A 24141-nucleotide genomic window follows, 5' to 3' on the forward strand; every position below is an offset into this window, starting at 1 on the left:
TGAAACCACACTGCTCTTCCCCAGTCTGATGCTCTGTATATGCCTTCACCCTCTCTACTGATACCCTCCCATGTGATATCCCAGGAATACTCAACAAACTTATGCCTCTGCAGTTTGAATACTCACCTTTATCCCCTTCGCCTTGTACAATGGCACTATGCATGCATTCTGCCAATCCTCTGGCACTTCACCATGATCCATACATACACTGAATATCCTTACCAACCAATCGACAACACAGTCACCCACTTTCTTAATCACTATCTTTAATGAAGTACCAGTTTTTAACAAACTTACTTTCATCTTCAATAAAGTTACTTTATAAACATTTCCCATCATTTTTTCTTATTGGAAGTACATTAATTATGCCCTTTTATGTTTTGTGTCTGTACCAGGAGAATTTTGCAGATAAAATGAAAAATAAATTGATTGATCATTTGTCTTTGCAATGAATATACCAATATACCATTTCCCTACATTAAAACTGGCTTACAAAGAAATATAATATAAAACAGAACACATGCTGCTTTTAAACGGTAATGTACTAATCGGGTGAATTCTTTTGTATTCTATGTTAATTGAGACTGGACCGACTGCTGCAACCAGGATTCAAAGCTAATTGCTCAACCCTAAGGGGCCTGTGAATGCGTCATGGTCAGGAACATTAACCACTACACCAAGGGAAAGAAGAAAAAAAAAAAGCTATAGTAACCCTCACCTTAACTGCCTCTTCCTTTATTTCAGCAGGGGCAACGGGTTCTTCAGCTGGTGCCACAATCTCCTGAAAAATAGCAATCAATCTCCTAGTTCATATATTTGGAAGCACAAACACAGACAAACAAGGCATATAAAACACATGCACACATCCGAAAACAAACAACTTCTGGAACATTTCAGTAACAATAATAAGCATATGGAACAAGCCAATCATATAAGTAAATGCTGAAAGTAAATCTAAAACCCCATTACATAGAAGTGTGTTGCCGAATTTACAGGTCCTTCACCATATGCACAATTAGATACTACAATCAAATGAAAATGAAAAAACAAACAAACCTATATTTTCATGAAACTAACCAAACATGAAACTAACCGTAACTCAATAATAAACACAGACAAACAAAACTCAAGATTTAAAAAAGGTAAGCAATGATTTAGAGGTGAACTATACCCAAGATGCATATCTAAGACTATCATTGATTTCTTGGTCAATTTCTATTTCCAAGCTGTCCCATCCATCTTTAAGCCATGGACAGCTCCTGTACTGACTCTCACATGTCAACTGTGATCATGAGTGACTAATATTGCAACACCCAAAGTTTCAAGGATGAACCAACTCAAGTTGTCTTATTACCATAACATTCACAAGAAGTATAGATGTGGAAGCATTTTCTCACAGTAGTGTCCTGATGAGAGATAAACCCACTAATAATATACCAATTTCTAGAAGATCTGGATGCAGCTTATACACATCAATGAAAAACTGGTGGACTGGATTAAAGTAAATAATTTTTCCTGTGAAAGACCATAAGCAAAGGATATCCTAGTTTTCACCTCTATTTTTTTTTTAACGTTCAATCCCTGCATAGTAAGTCTGTGTCAGGAACAGATTTAGAACAGCCTCATTTTCTCACATCCATTCTCTAGCTGTCATGAATAATCCACTGAAGCCACAGCCAAGCCCCAAAACCCTTTCTATGGCTTGCTTTGACTGTTTCCTAAACTCTGGTTCAGCCCAGTAACAGCAGCTCCAATCAAATTCTCTCTCTCTACTGCTATACTTAAGCTTAATGTTATTCTCCAACTTTCAAACACTCTCCCAAATTAGGAAACCAGCTTCTGCAGTTTCTCACTCACTCACACAGCAGTATCATCAGCATCCTTTACACAACAGACAGCAGACCAGTCCTCTCTACAAGACCCTTGCATCCATCTCCATAACTACCACATCCATAAACAGGTTCAACAGTCACAATGACATCACACAACCCAGCCAAAGACCCACCTTGACTTAGCATCCCTCACCCTCCTCTCTTCCTACTTGCCCACATGACTTACTCTCTCGATAAAATCTCATTGCTTCTACCTGCTTTCCTCCCATGCCATATTATTCATTACACCATTCAGAATGAATCTCTATCATTTCTATTACACAATTTCTCCTGATCCATAAAAGTCTCAGATAAAACATCTCTTTCTCAAAGTACATACCAAAACCCCCCCAAAAAATATCATCTAATCCACATTTCCTCTACCACTCCTAAAGCCACATTGTCTTCAATCTGATACTCTATGCCTGCCACCATCCTCTCAATCACTGCTCTCCCATACAATTTACAAGGAACCATCATCAAACCTATACCCCTGTAATTCAAACATTCATTATTGTCCCTCTTGCCTTTATACAATGGCACCATAAGGGCATTCTGCAAATCACCACCTTGAACCATACATACACTGACAATCCTGGCTAATTAATTAACAATACTGCATTCCCTTTTTTGGGGACACATGCGATGCAGTCCATTTCAGTTGCTTTACCACATATTCACAACTGCTCTTTTTACTGAACCACTTGCTACAACTTTCATTCACATACCTCCAAGTCCTAAGCACCCCCCCATATCTGCCATCCTATCATCAAACACATTCAAGAGTCCTTCAAAATACAATCTCTACTTCACTGCTTCATTCTCTGTGAACACTTTCCCATCTTCTCTCTTCACTGATGTTCCCATTGGCTCTATCATTCTCATACTATTCATCTCTTTCCAGAACATTTTCTTATTTCCCTTTAATCATATTGATATTCTCTAACACCAACTTTCGCTCACTCTCTTTTTCAACCCTCCATCCTCCTCTTCTACATCTCCTAGTCATTCACACCCCTTCCCTTACAGTCATGACCATTCATCTTTTTTCCACTAAAAATTCTCTCTTCCAACCAAGGCCTACTCTTTTTTTATCATGTCCACATCCTGCATGCCACACACTTGTAACATACATGTAAGTACTACTTCCATAAATCTCTCATTCCTCACCTACTCCTAGTTCTAGTTTCATTTACTTTAACCTTCTGTCATTCTGCATTCAATCCCACCCATCATATCCTTATACAAGCCTCTTTTACGAGCCCACTTACTTTTGCCACCCTCTTCCCACCCAAATTATTTTCTCTTTTCCTAAAGCATCAGCAAATTTTCACCCTAACCTCCACCAAAAGTTTTCAGACATCCTACCAACTGCCCCTCTCAGCATATTTACATTTAAGAGCCTCTCTCTAGCACAACTTCCAATTAGGATATAATCCAATAATGCCTGATTACCATAAACCCTACTCACCATGTATACTTATGAATAATGCCATTTCCTGAACTGAATGTAGACTTAACTATAGCCGAGTACTCCTTTTTGATTAGTTTATTACTGTAAATTCTGATATGGATATCTGATAATACTCTAATCCAAAATTCATTAATTAATAAATCACCTGGCACAAACAGGATCCTACCAATTTCTGGCAGTGTGTTCAACAAAATTCATACCTGTTGATAGGCAGACTAGTCTTTCCCAAAATTCTTTAATTCTATTTCCATCTGTAATGTACTGTTATCAAACAATAACAAACATTTCTATTAGTTTTCTTTTCAGAGAAGTTAAAATGCTACATATTTTATATTGCAATTCCAGCATTACATGGAATTGCACTCTCTACTTTGAGCTCAGACAATGTAAAAGGTGCTTTTCAAGTTCCATATGGTTAGTTTTAACACATATGCAATGTAATCCTTTATAAAAGATATTTTACCAAAAATAACTATATTCCAAGTGTTTGTCATCATGGTTAAGGCCTCAGAATCTAATCATATTCATGGAAAGGTTATAAAACATGCAAGTTCGCCTGATGAGCAATTTGGCTATGTGCAAACCTAAAATAAAGTTACAATCATCAGATCACGATCCATTAAGATAAAACAGTTATCCTTCAATGATGCTGTAAAGTAATGAATGATTTGGACACTAATACACAATTAAGCTTCATCTGCAACTTACAGAAAAACTGAGCCACCTTACTAAGTAGAACCATATTCCATCATAATTTTGACAATATAATGACAGGTTATAGCACTCGCACACACACACACACACACATTTATTTTCAATCGTCCTTTGTCGCTGTCTCCCGCGTTAGCGAGGTAGCAAACATATGAATGAATGGCCCAACCCACCCACATACACTTGTATATACATAAATGCCCACACAAGCACATATACATACCTATACATTTCAACATATACATACATATACATAGACATATACATACATACACATGTATGTATCTATACTTGCTGCCTTCATCCATTCCCACTGCCACCCCACCACACATGAAATGGCACCCCGTCCCCCACACACGCGCGAGGTAGTGCTAGGAAAAGACAACAAATGCTACATTCATTCACAGTCAGTCTCTAGTGGTAATGTGCAACACTTGTTTGCCGTTTCATGCATCAGCAAGGTAGTGCCAGGAAACAGACAAAGAATGGCAAATCCACTCATTCACATACATATACATAAATGCCCATATACATACATATAAATATACATATACATATATACACATACTTGATTGCCTTCATCCATTCCTGGTGCTACCCCACCCCACAGGAAACAGCATCACTACCCCTGCTTCAGCAAGGTAGCACCAGGAAAACAGACCAAAAAGGCCACAATCATTCACACTCATTCTCCAGCTGTCATGTGTAATGCATCGAAACCACAGCTCCCTATCCACATCCAGGCCCCACATACCTTTCTATGGTTTATCCCACACATTTCACATGCCCTGTTTCAGTCCAATGACGGCACATCGACCCCAGTATACCACATAATTCCAATTCACTTTATTCCTTGCACACCTTTCAACCTCCTGTATGTTCAGGCCCTGATCGCTCAAAATCTTTTTCACTTCATCCTTCTACCTCCAATTTGGTTTCCCACTTCTCCTTGTTCCCTCCACGTCTGAGACACACATTCTCTTTGTCAATCTTTCCTCACTAATTCTTTCCATATGTTCAAATAATTTCAACACACTCTCTTCTGCTCTCTCAACCACACTCTTTTTATTTCCGCACATTTCTCTTACCCTTTCATTACTTACTTGATCAAACCACCTCACCACATAATGTCCTCAAACATTTCATTTCCAACACACTCACTCTCCTCCATACAACTCTATCTATAGCCCATGCCTTGCAACCATATAACATTGGTGGAACTATTATTCCTTCAAACATACCCACTTTTGCTCTCCGAGATAACATTCTCTCCTTCCACACATTTTTCATTGCTCCCAGAACCATCAGCCCCTCCCCCACCCTGTGACTCACTTCCATGGTTCCATTCACTGCTCTTCATCGCTCCTAGAACCTTCAGCCCCTCCCCCACCACGTGACTTGCTTCCACTTCCATGGTTCCATTCCCAGCTAAGTCCACTCCCAGACATCTAAAACCCTTCACTTCCTCCAATTTTTCTCCATTCAAACTTACATCCCAATCAACTTGAGCCTCAGCCCTAGTGAACCTAGTAACCTTGTTCTTATTAATTTTTTCTTTCTTTTACAGCAGCTAAAGGGTTTTATGGTGTTCCTTACATCTAATGGACGTAAGATGAACACATGGTCTGCTGACATTATGCTAATCTCCCAAATATTTTGCATAGCATTTCTTCTCTTCAGTGGAATCATGTGCACAATCTGCCTGATCTGTCAATCCAGCATAACATTATGAATGTTAAGGACCAAGCCTTTAGTTATTCACCCTAGTGTACATCTCAATGTTCTAACAAGTACAGTTTTCAGACTTTTATCCCAGCAGTCAAGATAGTCTAATAAATTTATACATGCAGGAAAAGACTGGATGTTAACTGGGCTGAGAGTTTCTTCTCTTGCACTATTTTTAGGACTTATATGAACATATAAGGAAGAGTGATCAATTCAGCTTTATCCCTGAACCTGTGCTGAGGATGACTGATACAAAGTAATCTTTGTATTGAAAATCCACCAGCCCTGATAGTTTCCAAGTCGGAGGTTCTGCGCATACAAAACATGGCTATGCACATTCAAAGTCAGGAGTATCAACACATGCCATCCAACCTATATATAAATGGTCAAGTTTCAGCAAGATTACAGATACATAATTTCCTAAAGCAAATACTTCCTGTACTGAAGTTCATTAAGACACTTCTCACATCAATCTCTTATAATTACAGAAACAATTATTGCCTGACATTTTTGCTTTATCAATATAGATACCATGCACTCCCATTTATCTTACAAGATGACTCACCTCAACCTTTTGTCCAGTCTCTTCAGTAGCAGGGGCCTCCTCCTTTTGTTCCTATGTTTAAAAAACTTGTTAATATGTTTTGAAAGGAAAATATTGGTCAAAGTTAGCAGACATCATTACAGATGTCTATAATCAAACTGTTGAGAACAATTAAATCACTTCAATTTATTATTAAAATTGTTATTACAAGTAGATATATTAGGGACAATGTAATGTATATCACCATCACAAATAATCTAATTATGATTAAAATGACAGCATCAAATTTCCACCATTAGAAAGCCCATTCTGCTTTAGATCTTATTAAAAAAATTATAAGCATTAGATTTAGCTTTGTAAGTATTTTACCATGGTGCCATTGTACTCCAAAACTGCATCCCCAGTCTATATGAGAAGTCCATGGACACATCCCATCAACCCAGGACCCCTCTTTAGGGCATTCCATGTCCACATGGGATGTCTCCAAGGGCATCTTCTAAGCATCTGAAATGCCACCAAAGGGATGCCTGCCCACCTTGGATGCCTCCAGGATCATCCCCTGTCCACTTGGGATGCCTCCAAAGGTATCCCCTCTCTGCCTGGGATGCCTCCAAGGGCATCTCCTGTCCATGTGGGATGCCTCTGAGGGCATCCCTTGTCCACCTGGGATGCCTGAAAATCTTAAAACTCACATGCAACCCTTCACTCACTACTCATAGACATAGGATGAGATGTGAACAAGCAACATATATTATTAGCTGCTAAAAATCTGCATGGCTTAAGGCAACCTAAGAATTGTGCACTAAATAACCTGTATTAGAAAAAAAATAATGTTGGTTGTTGTATAAAACATCCCCAATGGCTAACAGAAAAAGAAAAAGGAGAGGTTGGTCGGCTGTTTATTTCTGATGGCTTGCGTCTCCAGAGTCTGGTTGGTCTACTCGCACACTTCTACATCATGTAGCGGCAAAAATCATGACATAAATTCAGTGTGTTTGTAGTACCGGGACAGTTGATGAAGAAGCACCTATGGAGTAGACAGTTACTCCTAGATGAAAGCTCAGAAATAAGAAAAATTTACTACTTAGAAAAAGCCATACTGAATATAATACGACAGATCTTATAAAACAAAAGGTGAGAGCTCATATTTCATAGGGATACAAGACTTCTTTAAAATGGCAATTTCCCAGAAAATATATGTGTATGTGATATGTACCTGCTCAGTAGGGTGATGGCAGCTGTCACAGGTTCCATCGGCTGACTTCATTACAAGTGCTCCACTTTGTACACAACCCACCTCGCTCACCTCAACAGGCTCAGACACAAAGCTCTTTGTGCTCTCTGTCACACTTGAAGTGGTTTCCTCTGTTAATGTTATAACCTCCTGGGAAGTTTGTACCCATACCTCAGGAGTTCCCATTGAAACTGGATAACCATTGTATGCCAATTCCATGTTCTCTTCCATAAAACTAGGAGCCTGCTTAGTGTTAGCTTCACACAATTGGGATTCAACTATAGTTAGGGGGTCTTGTACTACAGGGGTGGTTTCAAACAAATCTTGGGATTCAGGGGCAAGGTTCAACTCCTCTTTGGTAGTAAGGTAAGATAAGAGGGATTCCTGGTTAGAATTTGATACCTTAACCTCCACAGCTGGTGCAGATTCTATGACAGTGGTGGCTTCAACAGCCGGTGCAACTTCTTGAACTGGTGCAGGAGCAGATTCTATGACTGGAGCAGTTTTTTCAACTGTCGTAACTGGTTCTTCTACTGATGCAGGGGTAGATTCAACAACTGGAGCAGCTTCTACAACTGGAGCGGCTTCAACTACTGGAGCGGCTTCAACTACTTGAGTGGCTTCTACAACTGGAGTAGCTTCTACAACTGGAGTAGCTTCTACAACTGGAGTAGCTTCTACAACTGGAGTAGCTTCTACAACTGGAGCTGCTTCCACAACTGGAGCTGCTTCCACAACTGGAGCTGCTTCCACAACTGGAGCTGCTTCCACAACTGGAGCTGCTTCCACAACTGGAGCTGCTTCCACAACTGGAGCTGCTTCTACAACTGGAGCAGTTTCTACAACCGGAGCTGCTTCTACAACTGGAGCTGCTTCTACAACTGGAGCAGCTTCTACAACTGGAGCAGCTTCTACAACTGGAGCAGTGTCTACAACTGGAGTAGCTTCCACAACAGGAGTAGCTTCCACAACTGGAGCAGCTTCTGCAACTTTAACAGGTTCTTCAACTGGGGCAGGGGGAGATTCTATAACTGGGGCAGCTTCTACAGGAGATGGTACGGATTCCTGGACGGGGCTTGATTCAACGGGAGTGGCCTCTACAACTGCTGCAGGTTCTTGAACTGAAGCTGGTGCTGCTGCCTGTTCAATGAAAGCATCATGTTTTACAGTATCAGGCTGAAGGGTCTCCACTGGTGCCACAGACAGATGAATTACATCACATTCTGGGGAGACTTCTGATGCCACTTCAACCTCAGTGTGTGAGGGAGCAGGGGAGGCTTCAGACTCCGAGACCTGTTCGGGCTGAGCGAGGGGGGCAGTATGGTCGGCCTGAGGCTCAAGGGGGGTGGGGGATGGGGTGGCCGGGGGAAGGGGGACGCTGATGGGTGGTGGAGCTGCCTCGGATGTCGCCTCCGGCAAGCTCTAAAAGGGGCAAGTGGCAAAAGGTAAACATACACCACTCTTCAATATGCACATCAAAAGCTGAACTGGTTGTGTTATTAAGCAGAGAAGCCACCCCTCTATCTTGAAATATGTGGTCAGTGAATGCCCATTCACCCGCTGCAACTCAAATAAGAAAACATTCGCCCACCCATGCACTTCCATTCTAAAAGTAATTAATATCAAACCTAGTGAAAGTTTAAAGCAAAAAGGAAGTGAGAAATACAAGTTCTTGAAGTATAAATTGCTAAGCAATGATACCATTAAGCATTAAACAAGCATACTATACTTGACATGCTCTGTCAGACTTTTAAAATCATGATACTGTTCTTAAAGTAACTGACTGAATACTGTATAGCTGTAATAAAGATTTATAGTTTTGACATTCTTTTCAACTACAGTACTTATGTACTTTTGTCTGCAACAAGATCGATCATACAATTTTATACTGTGTTAGTATTTGTAAATTCATGCTCTGCCTGTAAAAGACAGTGTCAGCATGTTAGATAAAATAAAACAAAACCAAAGTACATTCCATACATATGGGTGAGACAATTACAGCAACATCGTTTGGCATCATGCAGGCATTTCTTTTAAATGTCCTTTTGACGACAATAACTGGACTTTGTCCATTTTCTTAGCACCAGCAAACCCACTTGGGTTGTATGTCTGCTGCCTGGACATGTAGGGAGAAAGGAAAAAATTCATGCACAGATGATGCAATGAGTGCAAAGTGGGTGTGGTAGTGGAGAAGGGTGACAATATTGCCATGGCTTTGCGAGATCTCCCCCAAAATAAAATTACATTATTAATTCTTCCATGTCCTTTAGTTCATAAGACAAACAAAACTGGCAAGAGCAATTGTCAAGGAGCCAAGGCAGTCATGTCATGAGTGCAGCCAATGGAAAAACATCCCAGGTCACAAGTCAGTATTCCAGAAAAACAGAACACCAAGAAAGGGATGCAAAAATACACCAAAAAAGTAAAAGTTATGAAAGTTTCTTCTTTAAGTACATTCACTTTAGTCACAAACATGGTTCATGCAATTGCACATGTAATGTTGTTAGTGCACAGCAGATGTTGTATCAGTTTATCAAGGTTAGGAGCTAGAACCCAGTCACTTGCACTTCTTGGGCATTTGCAGTTATAGTCCATCTCATTAAACAGGTTGAGTATTCCCAATAAAAAATACCTATATTATGCAGTTAGAGTAAGCATAGGTATAACACGAGCCCTAAAACCTTCTATGGTCTGAATATGGTACATGTGGCGAAGCTCCCTCGTAATACAAACCAATTGAAGAAGAAGAATGAACATATCCAAGTTCAAAAGAAATTTACCCATTATCAATTATCCTTTTGAAAGAATTTTGCCAAAAAAAAGCAGAAAATTAGTCTTGGAACACAATGTTAGCATAATATGTGATGGACTATAAATATTATGTCAAGCAGTATACATAAAGCAGTTGTATTGCGAGTAGTGTGCGTGTACACCAACCAGCTGCAGACGGTCATGAGTGGTAATGAACAATCATTTTTGACTTTACAAGTGCAATTTAACAGCACAGCAGCAGCAGCAGCAGTAGTAGTAGTAATAGCAACATTGATGCAGGGTTAATTTACACCCAGCAAACATACGATGCCCATCATGTATACAGTATAAGGTGACCACCATACTAAACACTAGGGGTTAAATGGTCCAAGTGCAGTTGGGGCAGGTGGTGGTATGGGTGCAGCAGACATGGCATGGACATTACCTCCTGTACAGGCGCTGCTTCCTCCTTCGGTGCCTCCTCCACTGGAGCAGCAGGTGCCTCCTCCTCTTTCTTCTTCTCCTCCTCCTGGACAGGGGCTACCTCCTCCTTCTTCTCCTCTACAACTGGTGGTGCTGCAGCTTCCTCTTCCTTCTTTACTTCTTCCTTCTGTTCTTCAGCTTTAGCCTGCAAACACAGGAAGAGAGAAAATCTACATCAGATACAATATGAAACACTGAAAATTATTAATGCTACACGTACTTCTATATCCTCTACCTTCCCACAAATCCTGTTAGGGATACTAAGGTAATTATTCCTTTATCTACAAATACAAAAATTGGCGAGGTCATACCATGAGAATCTGCCTACTACGGTCTGACAAATTCCCTTTGTGACATCTCTACTTCTTTTGAGCTTCCGCTCACAATTTGCTGGGGATACCAACACAAATCAATGCGTTACGCCAACTAAAATCATGTCAGATCAAGAAGACGGCTAAGAAGTAACAGGTTCACAGCTAACAACGGGCAAAGCAAAGTCAAGTCAGGTCACCCAGTGAGCAGCGTTTGATAAAATAGATCTGCTATATGTTAGAACTCCACATGAACAAGTAGAATAGTATAAAGAGAATCATACGTGATACAAATCACATCCACTGAAGTTGGGGGTACACTCATGAAAAGTTGGGTCAAGTTGATTAACCGTCAAATTGGCCCCGGTTAAGTTAAGAGTAGCGACAACTTGAATGAAGTGAAGCTAAGGACAGTCAGATCAAATAAGGTCCAGCAGAGGGCCATAAAATCTTATGGGCCTCCATAGCGTAGCAGTCTGTGTTGCTGATCTGGATGCGAATTGGTTCCAATCTTAGCTCAGGAAATTGGATCCCCACCCCCCTTTCCCCAAGGGATTGCCAGTAAACTGGTACGTGGCTTAGGCAAGGATATATACATACATAATCTATACGAGTTTGCCTTGATTTGGGCATTCGGTTATCTATGCCTTCTGAGCTAAAAAAAAAAAAAAAAAAAGGGGGGGGGGGGGGGGGGCAAAATCAGGTCGTCAAAGGACCTAGCAAAATCCAGGTTAGGTAAAAATAACTACCAACCAGTTGCAAAATCACGTTCACCTTAAACAGAAGGCTTTAGAAAATAACGTTAGGTCCAGTAAAAAGCAAACTGAATTCCCATCAGGTTCAGCAAAGTCTCAAGAGGAGGGCCAGGTCAGGTCACATTAAAGGCAGGTAAAGTAACGTCAAGTCAGGGCAAGCAGTGGGCCAACTTGATTCGGCCAAGCCGAGGGGAAATAACCGTAATCATATTCTGTATGAATTAGATACCAATCACCTTTTACCAATGAAGGAACCTCCTGAAATACAGTAAAACTATCAAGTCAAAACTGATGGCTATCAGGTTACAGCTACTGGCAGCAATCCAACAAATGCCCTTTATATAAATAAAAAAAAATAACACAAACCAACTGTGCCATACGATGGTCACTCTGTAGGCCTTAGCTGCTGGCAGCGAGACAACAAATGTACACCAAGAAGAAAAAAAAAACCAAACCTAACTATGCCTTGCGACTGTCGCTCAACAGCCCCCCCAACCCCTCATCTTTTTATCTACAATTAGGTGTATAAATAAACTGGTGACGGCCCAATCCCAGCTGGGCTTGGGGTTTGCAATACGCACAAATGGCCCCTCACGCACCCCTTATTCCCTCAGGTCCACCAGCGGTTATCATACGCCTCTCCCTCCCAACACTGTACCTCAATGGTCACCATGTAGAAGCTTTTATGGTGTACTTTGTATGTAAACCTAAAGACCCGGAGTACACCACCCACTGGTGTTGTTTACTCATCACTAACAGAACTTGAGTTCTAACTTGAAAAACTCGAAGTGAACAGAGGAAACGCATATCACTTGATAACATTGGTGAATGTAACATAAAAATAGTCTCCATGGTTGCGTCACATACTCGTAAACGCCTGTCCCAGAGCCAAAACATAAAGAACATTTAATCTTATGATACGCGCAATTGAAAAAAATTTCATTTATTCTTTTCCCCACTGAAGGAAATATTTAGCAAGTCTATAATCTTTTCTGTCCACTGTTTGCTCTCCACTTTTAAACATTCTGCATCAATTCACACCATCCTATATATGGGGACAAACACTCCAGTAGGGACATGTTGTACATATATTTGCCATGAACAAGCGAGAGGAAGAAATGGAAAAACAAAAGTCACATACTACAGGGAGGAGGATTATTGGAAGACGAAATGGTCAGTGATGGCAACATAAAAATATAAGCAACTGAGTAATGCTAAAGAAGGGGCATACAGTTCACCCCGTGCTAAAGAAACAGTCAATGGCACTTTTGGCATTCCCTCCAAGACTTCGTTAACATCAGGTCTGTAATAATCCACCACATAAAACCAAAGGTCTTATCATCCGTTACGTAGAAGGTCACTATATTTGGGGAAATATATAGAGAATTCTGGGTTCATCCCTTCACACGGTAAGCGCCCAAGAAGTGGCTGCAGTGGCCAAGGACGTGCAAGCTCGATCATCAATCTACCTATATTCAGGGGGGGTTAACACCCTCCTACTTACCAACGAGACCCTTCAAGTCCTAATGGTCACAAACAAACCTCTTGCCACTCACTCACCACTGTGCTTGGAGACCTACCCAGTGGGTAATGGTAGTCGTAAATGCCTTACTGTTTTGACGTCCGCCAGTTCCAGCCCATTTTCAGACTCGTTTTCCCCCCTTAACCGTAAATGCCTCAAATTCTACCCTTGCATTTCCAACAAACGTGGACTTCTGGTAATTTTAAAGTTTTAAAAAAGATAAATAAAAATCAAAAAATGTTTGTTTCGGTTCAGTGAATTCGACCATCAAGTGGCTGCATTTCTGTCATGTCCAATCGTTCGGTGCATTCACCCATTCACAAATCCGTCGCTTTTATATACCAGAAGTGAGTGTGAGCACAGTTCTCTGTGCAAGCTGCAGGATTGAGCAACAGCCGGTCAAATCAACAAGATGATCCAATAAAATGTAGCTCATAGTTTCCTAAATGCTAGGGGAAAAGGGGGTAGGGGTGGAGGTGCTACTTTCACAAATTCAGCTCTTTGCAGAATCGAAAATTTTGTATTGTGATTGGGGAACAGATTTCTGCTTAGAATAAACGAGTGAAGGGGAAGGGGGGGCGAAAAATCGTGTTAGTTTACCGATAGCGTTGAAGTGGTATACAAATATAATATTTCAGGCACCGAAATCACATAGTGGAACTCGATCATGTTCTTCGATCCTGTCTCTTATCCCTCGACAGAGATCACACTTGCCGGGATTCACCAGATCAAGTTGGATATTCGAAGCTTTTAAACCTATCGAGTGCCAGGGTCATTTAAGGCCGTCAACGTGAAGTTACAACCACCAATCGGAGAACCTCCAACACCTTCAGGCGTCCAAAGTAATTCTTAAACGGCCAGTAACTTTAAAAGTTTTAGGAGCTTCCACTCCAAAAAAAATATATAGAAATGCGAGTGGGACTTCTCGCACATTTAATCCCCATGACCCACTTCTCTCGGGACTGCTGCAGCTCCAAGATTGCACGAGAGTGGAAAGGGAGGACAGATTCCTTTGCACAAAACTTTGACGAGATAGCATTTCAGTGATACAACCTCACAAGTGCCTGCCTGCCTTTTCAACTCGTAGCATAACCAGAGGAAGGCCAGGAGTACAGTAAAGCATATACATATATATATTAACCCTCGTCTCATACCCTTCGACGAAGATTCCAAAATCACTAATACCTGACAATATTTCTAATGCCTCAAAACGCATTGGCGTCAAAATGTTTTCACCTCACCTCACTCGCTGACGAGTTTAGGCTCACCAGCAGCCACACTTGACGAAACCATAGTCACAATATCTCGATACAATTCCTGGTGGAACAAAATACCAATATGGATCTTCGAAAATTGGTGCGATGGGCTTTTTATCAAATTCACCCTCGCATTTCGAGAACAGGACAACGCATCAGCGACCATATTGCGCATAATTAAATGTAGCCTACCCCGTTCGTGCTTGTAACCTGCCGACACAAGGCATTAAGAAATAAATCGTCATTGAAATCGCTAATTCACATTAAACATATGATGGGCGAACATTTTTTTTTCAGCTGGAGGACAACACACAAGTAAGGAGCAAAATATATTTACGTATATTTATATATTTATCATCGATCTCTCATGAAAAGTTCCGAGAAAGGGTAAGGTTGTTTAGGTCAAAGTGCGGAGGTGTGGATGAGAGACGAGTCTGGACTTAATATGTTTGTTGCACAAGTAATGTATATATGGATCACAGATGGCATGCCATCCAAGAGCCATACCGGGGTCTGTTCTGCGGCGGGGTCCATGCTTGTCTGTTTTTGTTTTCAGTGAAGACTGCCTTGTAGAGGAGGTGTGCGTGTGTGTCGCCCGTTGGAGACGCTGAGCGGTAAGAGCACCGACTGTATCTTCGCGCGGGGGGCCACACAACTTAAGACCTCGCTTACCCTCCCCCCACAGTAAATCCCCTCCCTCCTCCTCCTCCCCCATCTTCATTCCTCCATTCCCCATCCCCCCAGCCTGTTTACCCCCTCACACGTTGTGCTCCGCCCCCCTTTACCCCACCCCCCACAACCTCGGCCACGCCCCTCGCTCCCCTGAATGGCCCAAGTATGAAACTAAACGAAGGCCTCCACCTTCTCTTCCCCCCCTCCCCAACCAGCCATCTGCGTCTTCCTTATAAATCATAATATTAGTCACCTTTCCATAATCATATACAGAAAACCTAACACAAGGCCAGCGTTTAAAGCACAAGGCTAGCCTCTCTCTCTCTCTCTCTCTCTCTCTCTCTCTCTCTCTCTCTCTCTCTCTCTCTCTCTCTCTCTCTCTCTCTCTCTCTCGCCTTCGTATCTACCGAATCTCCCTTCGGACCTAAGGACGTTAATAGCAATCTGTGACATAGAGAGTGCCATATCCAACGTAGGTGGTGTTGAAGGTCCTAATGATAATTTAAGAACTCATGATGCTAAATGGAGTGAGTTCTGATCCAGCCGAGAGCAGATCCACCGTATATTCTAATATACAGTCTTTGGCACAACTCAAACCAACAGGTGTGTTCTATAGTCAAACCCTTCAAACATTCCTTCGAATTTTCTTTACGATAAAACAAAAGAGTATTACGAGTGTGTCTGAAGCATGCACTCATTAGCGCAGTTGTCCACTTCATAAGACATCCATGCGTCATACTGTGTACGGAAAAGCAGTGTGTAAGGTGTATTCAGTGTTGCGTATGGTTGTACATGCGTATGAAACATGCACTCATTAGCTCAGTTGTCCACTTCATAAGCCATCCATGCGTCATACTGTGTAGGGAAAAGCAGTGTGTAAGGTGTATATTCAGTGTGGCGTATGGTTGTACATGCGTATGGTTGTACGCGTGATAATGTTCCAATAATGTACATTTATTTGAGGTAGTATACCTTAGCGTACACCTCGTACGCTAAGGTGTTGCAGTAGCACTCCTTTTCGGGCCTTCGTACGGTCGAACGCTGAAGGTGTCGTGCTACAAGTAAAAAAAAAAGGTGTATACAGATATTGGGTGTTTGGTGGGTGTAGCGGCCGTGTCTGAGTAGTGTAGGTCACACCCCTGATATGGGTGTAGGTCTGGGAGGTGTAGAAGCAGCTCTGGGGTGTGGCTTACATACTGATAAGAGCATGGGAGGCGCGCCACACACACACACCAGCCGGTCCCCCACCAAACGCAGACGAAACCCCACCAAAACGCCCGCAGCCAAACCTCTCTCTCTCTCTCTCTCTCTCTCTCTCTCTCTCTCTCTCTCTCTCTCTCTCTCTCAGGAACGCACTACTTTGTTAGCGGGTTTAATAATGTGCACTGTAGTTCTAAGAAGCGGTGGCCTGCTGACGCTCAAATGACGAGTGCCAAGTTGATTTTGGAGTGTGGTCAAGCTCTGGGGGCATGACAAGGCAGTGTGCCGGCGTGAGAGAGAGAGAGAGAGAGAGAGAGAGAGAGAGAGAGAGAGAGAGAGAGAGAGAGAGAGAGAGAGAGATGGCGATGGTCATGTTACCCACAGGGTACCCCAGTTCTGAGCCCGCTTTACCGGGGCGTGTGCGCTGTACCCGGTAGTTTTTACGTTTTTTTTTTTTCCCCACCGGTGTGCGAGACAGACGAGCGTGTCCTTGGTGGCCAAAATCCGCGGGAAGCCGCCGTCGCCGCCGCCGCCGCATGCTTGTACCCAGACACCTGGCGGCCGCCCGGCAGATCACTCCACCCCGTCACCAAACCTCATTAAATATTCGCCACTTGGCCCAATTCCTCCATCATCACCATCAGCCACGCCCACGCAGTCGCTAAAAATAATACTTCGAAGTCCACAAGACAACGTCTTTTCTTGATCTATCACTCATACATTAATAGCATTTTCGGACGAAACTGTGTGGCGCTTGGGTGAGTACGGGTTCTCAGTTGATCTCCTCACCCACGACTGTTATTTCCTCTCCAGCCCCCTTCCTCCTCCTCTCCCTTCTACTCCTCCCATTCCCTTAGCTCCCCCATCTCCTCCCCCTTCCACCCACCCATTTAAACCCTTTAAATCGTTTGTTTACATGACAACTGCCAATCAAGATATAATAGGCGGGTCTGAGCGAGATGGCATCTCAAAACCCACCTCACAGCTAGACCTGTGAGATGAGGAGGGTCACACACACCTCGATCCTCGACGTACGTACATCTCTGACCGTTGTGATGACCATCACCACACCCTCGAACTCCCTGTGGTGACCAAGCTTGCGTTATAACCACGCTTGTGATAACCCCATGGGGAGGGAAAAGGGGTTCCGAGCAACTCGATGAATCAAGCCATAAACATCGCTTGGACAACAAGGGAGGTATTGCCCCGTATGCACAAAAATGCTCATTAAGATAAACAGATTCTTGCATCCCTCGTACTATGTATTGTCTCGTATGCACAAAAATGCTCATAAAAGATAAGAGAAACAGAGTCTTGCATCCCTCGTAATATGTATTGCATCGTATGCACAAAAATGCTCATAAAAGATAAGAGAAACAGATTCTTGCATCCCTCGTAATATGTATTGCATCGTATGCACAAAAATGCTCCTAAAAGATAAGAGAAACAGAGTCTTGCATCCCTCGTAATATGTATTGTCTCGTATGCACAAAAATGCTCATAAAAGATAAGAGAAACAGAGTCTTGCATCCCTCGTAATATGTATTGTATGCACAAAAATGCTCCTAAAAGATAAGAGAAACAGATTCTTGCATCCCTCGTAATATGTCTGTCCACCACGAATGTCAACCTCCTCGGGGCACTAGAAGCTTACCCAAAACGACGCCCGAAAATAACATCTCATGACGTCTTCAAGAGGGAGCGTGAGGGTGAGGGAGGGTGGGCGATGCTTCTACTGTAACCCTACTCCAGTTAGTGAGGCCGCTCGCAGGTATCCCACACACACACATTCACGTCCGCGTTCACCACCTTCCTCCTTCTTCACATTACCATCGATGGGACCAATATTTTCGCCAGGGGAGATCGGCAGTTCCACGGTAGATCGAAACCACGTAACTCTAAAAGCCATTTTGAAGTAATAATTGCACTTGGGAGGTCGGTCGGTCGGAAGTCTCTCTCTCTCTCTCTCTCTCTCTCGTAGCCGCCAACAGCCCCGGCTGGCCACTACTACTTGGCTGTACTCTGGACTGGACTCCCTCCCCACCAGGCTAATCTACTGTTGACATGCTATATTTACATCCTCTGCTCCCCCCCAATCCCTGATCCTCCCACACCTCTCTCTCTCTCTCTCTCTCTCTCTCTCTCTCTCTCTCTCTCTCTCTCTCTCTCGTTCCTCTGGTTCGAGCGCTGCAAACGCGTAACTCTTTGTGTTCACGACCAACACGCTGCAAAATCCTTTGGATGACCCCCCCTTTACTGGTTCTCCTACGTTCCCCCTGATGGTTCCAGGGGGGAAGGTTCCATGCGAGCGGCGAAGCCTACTACGAACCCTTCCCCATACAGCTACTACGAACCCTTCCCCATACAGCTACTACGAACCCTTCCCCATACAGCTACTACGAACCCTTCCCCATACAGCTACTACGAACCCTTCCCCATACAGCTACTACGAACCCTTCCCTCCTCCCCACCTCCCCATGAAGCACGCAAGAATGTTCTCCAAGAGAGAAAACTTATTGTCCAAGACGAACGTTTTTTTTTCTTTCACCCCGCGACGACAAACTCCTCCCCTTCCTCTCCCAGAGTATTTCCCTAACATATCCAGCGAAGGGGAGGATAAATCTTATGCCGTGTTAGAAGAGAGACCAGGGCGGGGAAAACCACAGGAAGTGAAAAGTTATGTTTGGAGGGGGAGGAAGGTGGGGCAGTGACGTAAAATGTGGGTGGGAGGATAGTGGTGGGTGTGTCTGTGTGTGTGTGTGTGTGAGAGAGAGAGAGAGAGAGAGAGAGAGAGAGAGAGAGAGAGAGAGAGAGAGAGAGAGAGAGAGAGAGAGAGAGAGATTCGTCAGCGTGTGGCAGGTGTGTGTGTGTGTGTGTGTGTGTGTGTGTGTGTGTGTGTGTTTAAATCACCTATGTGTAGAGTGAGGGAGCGAGTAGCTGAAGATGTACTTAATTATGACCTACCAATACAATGTGGGGAGAGGAGCTCTATGCTCGTAGAAGCGCCCCTCGTCTCTCGTTATCTCTACAGGAATTCTGCCATTGGCTAGTTTTGCGCGTAGCGCTCACCGCAGGAAAATCTAGGGTTATAGAAGTCGTGCGGGTTACAATGTCGCGCGTCATTGATCTCTGTGTTTACACACACATCCCCAATCCTGAGCCAGGTTCCCATCTATCGACCAACTCCCAAGGGGAGCATGAACAGCTAGGACTGGCTGTGGCCAGACTGCCGCGCAGAGGCTTTGAACCCGTGCGGGCCCGTCAACAACATTAACCTCCACACCACGGTAGCCCGTTTGTGTGTGTGTGTGTGTGTGTGTGTGTGTGTGTGTGTGTGTGTGTGTGTGTGTGTGTGTGTGTGTGTGTAGCTATTTCGGGGCACATTTCCCCTGGTCCTCCTCCCCCGCTACGACCTCACCTGCCAATATCAATCAGGTGAAGTGCCACAATACCACTGGCTCACCTATGCCAGCTCACCTGTGCCACCCACCTGCCCCTCCACAACATCCCTCCTACCCCAACACCTCTCTCTCTCTCTCTCTCTCTCTCTCTCTCTCTCTCTCTCTCTCTCTCTCTCTCTCTCTCTCTCTCTCTCTCACCAGCAAAATAGGTCGAGGACCTTCACCCACCACCGGTCATGGAAGGCGCGTCGGCTGCCCAGGGGAGGAGAGGGTCTAAGGGGAGGGAGGAGCAGCACCCCCAGGGTCTAGGCTAGGGACGATGGGAAGGGAGGGAGCGAGCTCAGCCGAGATGCCAAGTGTGTGCGTAACTCCCACAGGGTAGGAAGGGTACATGACACGAGAATATTCTCAAGTCCCAATGCATTCAGGTCAACACGCTCATAACTCTCCCCCGCGCATACATTTCCCATCCATACGACCATCCTTACTTCATACATTTTCCATCTATACTATTATCCTTACTTACATCTACGTAGTCATTACAGGAAATTAAACAATGCAACTATTAAACACCTTTTTCTTCTTCTGCGACGAAACAACAAAACACTGGAGAGAAAGAAAAGAAAAAAAAGAGTCGAGACAAATATGTTTACACCAAGAACCTCGAACCAACGTGTGCAGCAGACTCACCACACCGGATGGACCAAAACCCCACGACGCGTTGCCCCCGAATCAACGCTCAAAATAAGCCAGCACACATTCTTCTCGGCGCCCGTCCGCTCGCCCATGTGGTTACTGCCCATAACAAAACCAATTTCCCTCGCCTTAAATCAAGCTGGGTTTTTTTTTTCCACCACGCCCCCTTTTCACGGATGACGGGGAAACGAGCCACAGTGATAGCCAAGTGTTTTCCTGTAGCCACAACCAGCTCGGCTCTATGCATTAAAACGGATAATATTGTAATGGCAGCACTTCGTAGTATAGTAAAACTGTCTCTTTCTAAAATGATGAAGGTATCAACACGAATCCCCTATAAACCAGTGGAATACATACATACCCCCGCAGCCGTCTAGCATGAGTTCTACTGTAAATATACACATATTATGCTCTGACGTAGGCACTGGGGGAATCCAAGTCGTATGTAAGCAAGTATTTCACCAAAGGGAGGGGGGAGAGGTGGTGGTCCCCCCAAACTATCTCTAACCACACAATCATCACCCGTATCGCAGCCCACAGTGTGCCAACACCTCATTATTTCCCCACTACTCACACACCCTGAGTCAACACAACCCCCCCAACCACCACCCACCTCCTAACACTCAAGAGAAAATCGCGGTCTTCCACCTTCGATCTCGGCTCCTCGAATATTTCAACTCTTGGGAAGCCCACATCTTATTTTTTTTTTTTTACATACACATTTACACGTCCTCATCTTCCAACACACCGGTACTTATTCACCGTCTCGAACAAGGGGAAACTTCGTCTTCATGACGTAAGCTCAAGAGGCATTTCCACCATCGGTGTCACTGACAACGATGAAAAGAATTTCCACTACTGGCGCTCTTCAACGTGGCCAAACGGATTTGCAAGCTCCCTCTCTCTCTCTCTCTCTCTCTCGGTCTGACCCATTGTTCCTCGATCTCATCTCATCTCTTAAATCGTTCTTGCATTATTTACCATCAATTTTTTCTTTCATTCGTTATGAAATTCAATGATACGTTCATCATCCAACAGTTCCCCTCATTTTTCCCACCCATTTGTCTCTTTTTTCCCTATATTCTTGACCTCCCACAACTTTTTTCAGTTTCTCCCCTAACATCCCTGCATTCCACCCCTGCATGTACTATCCACACAACCACCAATTTCTGTTTCACTGGTAATTCATCTTTAGTACACCAACCGCTGCCCTCCCTCAACTCGTAAGTAACGCCAAACCTGCACACTCGCGCACTTCTACTCTCAGCGCCACTATCACTCCCCAAGATTGAATTGGATTCTAAAATCGAAGCTTATAAGCCAAGCTACTACTGGAGCATCTAAACCTATTCACGCTCTTTTCACTCCCTCAAGAGTAACACCAGAAACCCATCTATAGCTTCTGAACTCTGACCATTTTCCGAAGCTCCCTCACTCTCTAAACTTCCATACACATTGCCATTTCCTCTTTCTCTAAACTCACACCCACGATCTACCTGCACACTCGCCTCTGCCATGAAAGGATTAAGACACTCAACCTACCGCCCACTCGATCATGACATCAACTGAGACATCCTTGAAACACCTGCCAATTCATACACAAATCATAATAGCATTTGAACAACTCCATCAACCCACGCACACTCACATATATATAATCCATATTTTCATCTCCCAATCCTCTTTCAATATATTATTATTATTATCATTATTATTATACCTACAGTTGAAGACGCACATATGCCTGGATGTAAATCTAAATTTCGCATCTGTGAGGGGTGGGGAGGTTCGGTAGAAGCATCTCTCTCTCCTTAGCTAGTCTGTTATCATAACTAAAATCTAGTCCTGCAGTATAATGATCCAGGCTATATAAATTCATTGTCATTAAGTTAACTTTATGTCGACGGAGAAGCGCGCTCAAGAAGCTAACAAGCACGTATTTAGCCCCTCCACCAGGAGGGTACGACCCTTGAGCATGACGGTGCAAAGCCCTTGGAAGTAATACACAGCCTATCAAATGAGGGGTCAGGGTAAAGGCCAAGCCAACCTAAGGGTCGTACCATCGTGCACGAGGGTCGTTCCGTCGTGTCTCAAGGACCAGGAGGTGCCATCCTGCTCCTGGAGTAGGTTTGTGCAGACGCAGGCTCCTGTAGGGGGTGGTGAGAATATAGTGGGTGATGCAAGATACGGCGGCGCCAGTTCCAGGTGCTGCCGCCACCCCCACACACACACACACCCGCAAGGCTACGTCGCAGATATAAACCCCCCTCACTGCAGCCCCTTAACCTGCCCCTCAGTCCGTCCCACCCACACACATACACACACGCGCACCACCCATACTCCGGCATCCAAACACACCTCGTCCAAACACCCCTGCCTTCCTCCACAGTGATCGCTGATCTTACGTGCCTCGCCCACAGCTCCAATGGCGCACTATATCTAGGCCAGAGCACCCACACTGCGCTGAACCTCGTCCACAACACCCACACTGCACTATAACGCGTCTACAGTACCCACACATCACTATACCACGTCAATGTCCCTTACACTGTATCATACCACGTTCACGTCCCCCAAACTGTATTATACCACGTTCACGTCCCCCCCACACTGTATTATACCACGTTTACGTCCCTCACACATCACTATACCATGTTCATGTCCCTCACACTGCACTATAGCACGTCCACAACACTGCATTCTTCCAACGTCCCTCACACATCAGTATATCACGTGCATGTCCCTTACACTGCACTATGCCACGTCCTGCGCACTGCATTATACCACGTCCACGTCCCCCAAACTGCATTATACCAGGTCCACAACAACCTCACAGCATTATACCAGGTCCACAACACCCTCACAGCATTATACCACGTCCACAACACCCTCACAGCATATTACCACGTCCACAACACCCTTGCAGCATTATACCACGTCCACAACACCCTCGCAGCATTATACCACGTCCACAACACCCTCGCAGCATTATACCACGTCCACAACACCCTCGCAGCATTATACCACGTCCACAACACCCTCACAGCATTATACCACGTCCACAACACCCTCACAGCATCATACCACGTCCACAACACCCTCACAGCATCATACCACGTCAATAAACCTCCAAAACACTTCGGTAAGAAGTTCACCATTGTTCATCATCCAGAAAAAAAAAAATCCAGCCTTGATCCACACCCTAAGCTGAAGGTTGGAAGCATAACTACAGGTGGGTGTTCAAGCCTACAGAACTAACACACCAAGTTCCTGGTTCAAGCGGAGAAGCGACTCACATCTACTCTACGTCCCTACATTTGGACTTTTAGTCAAGTACAAAAATATTCACCGAATGGTTTCTGCACACCCAATGACCAACCCGAGGGACAGTAAGCCAGGGGGATTTTTACATGCACTATTCGCAATGCGTTCAAGACTCTATATAACTCCCAACACCCACAGGGGTAAATATAAAGAACAAGAAAATGGGAAACAATAAACAGAAAATGGAAAAACAACAAACACGAAGATTCGC

General features: G+C 43.9%; 1 protein-coding gene across 4 annotated transcripts in view; it reads right to left on the reverse strand.

Annotated features, from left to right (window-relative positions):
- Positions 1-24141, reverse strand: part of LOC139760268 (uncharacterized) — a 302578-nt gene that overhangs the window by 14101 nt on the left and 264336 nt on the right. For 2 of the 4 annotated variants that reach the window (XM_071683222.1, XM_071683220.1), the window contains exons 2-5: positions 10756-10938; positions 7962-8699; positions 6347-6397; positions 719-781 (exon numbers count right to left, since the gene is read on the reverse strand). In XM_071683222.1, coding sequence (XP_071539323.1) covers positions 719-781; positions 6347-6397; positions 7962-8699; positions 10756-10938 — 1035 coding nt within the window. Of the gene's footprint in view, positions 1-718; positions 782-6346; positions 6398-7541; positions 8982-10755; positions 10939-24141 lie in introns of all 4 variants that reach the window. The other 2 variants (XM_071683223.1, XM_071683221.1) reach the window with 2 other exon arrangements.

Source organism: Panulirus ornatus, chromosome 36 (assembly GCF_036320965.1).
Source record: "Panulirus ornatus isolate Po-2019 chromosome 36, ASM3632096v1, whole genome shotgun sequence".
In the NCBI taxonomy this organism is placed as follows: domain Eukaryota; kingdom Metazoa; phylum Arthropoda; class Malacostraca; order Decapoda; family Palinuridae; genus Panulirus; species Panulirus ornatus.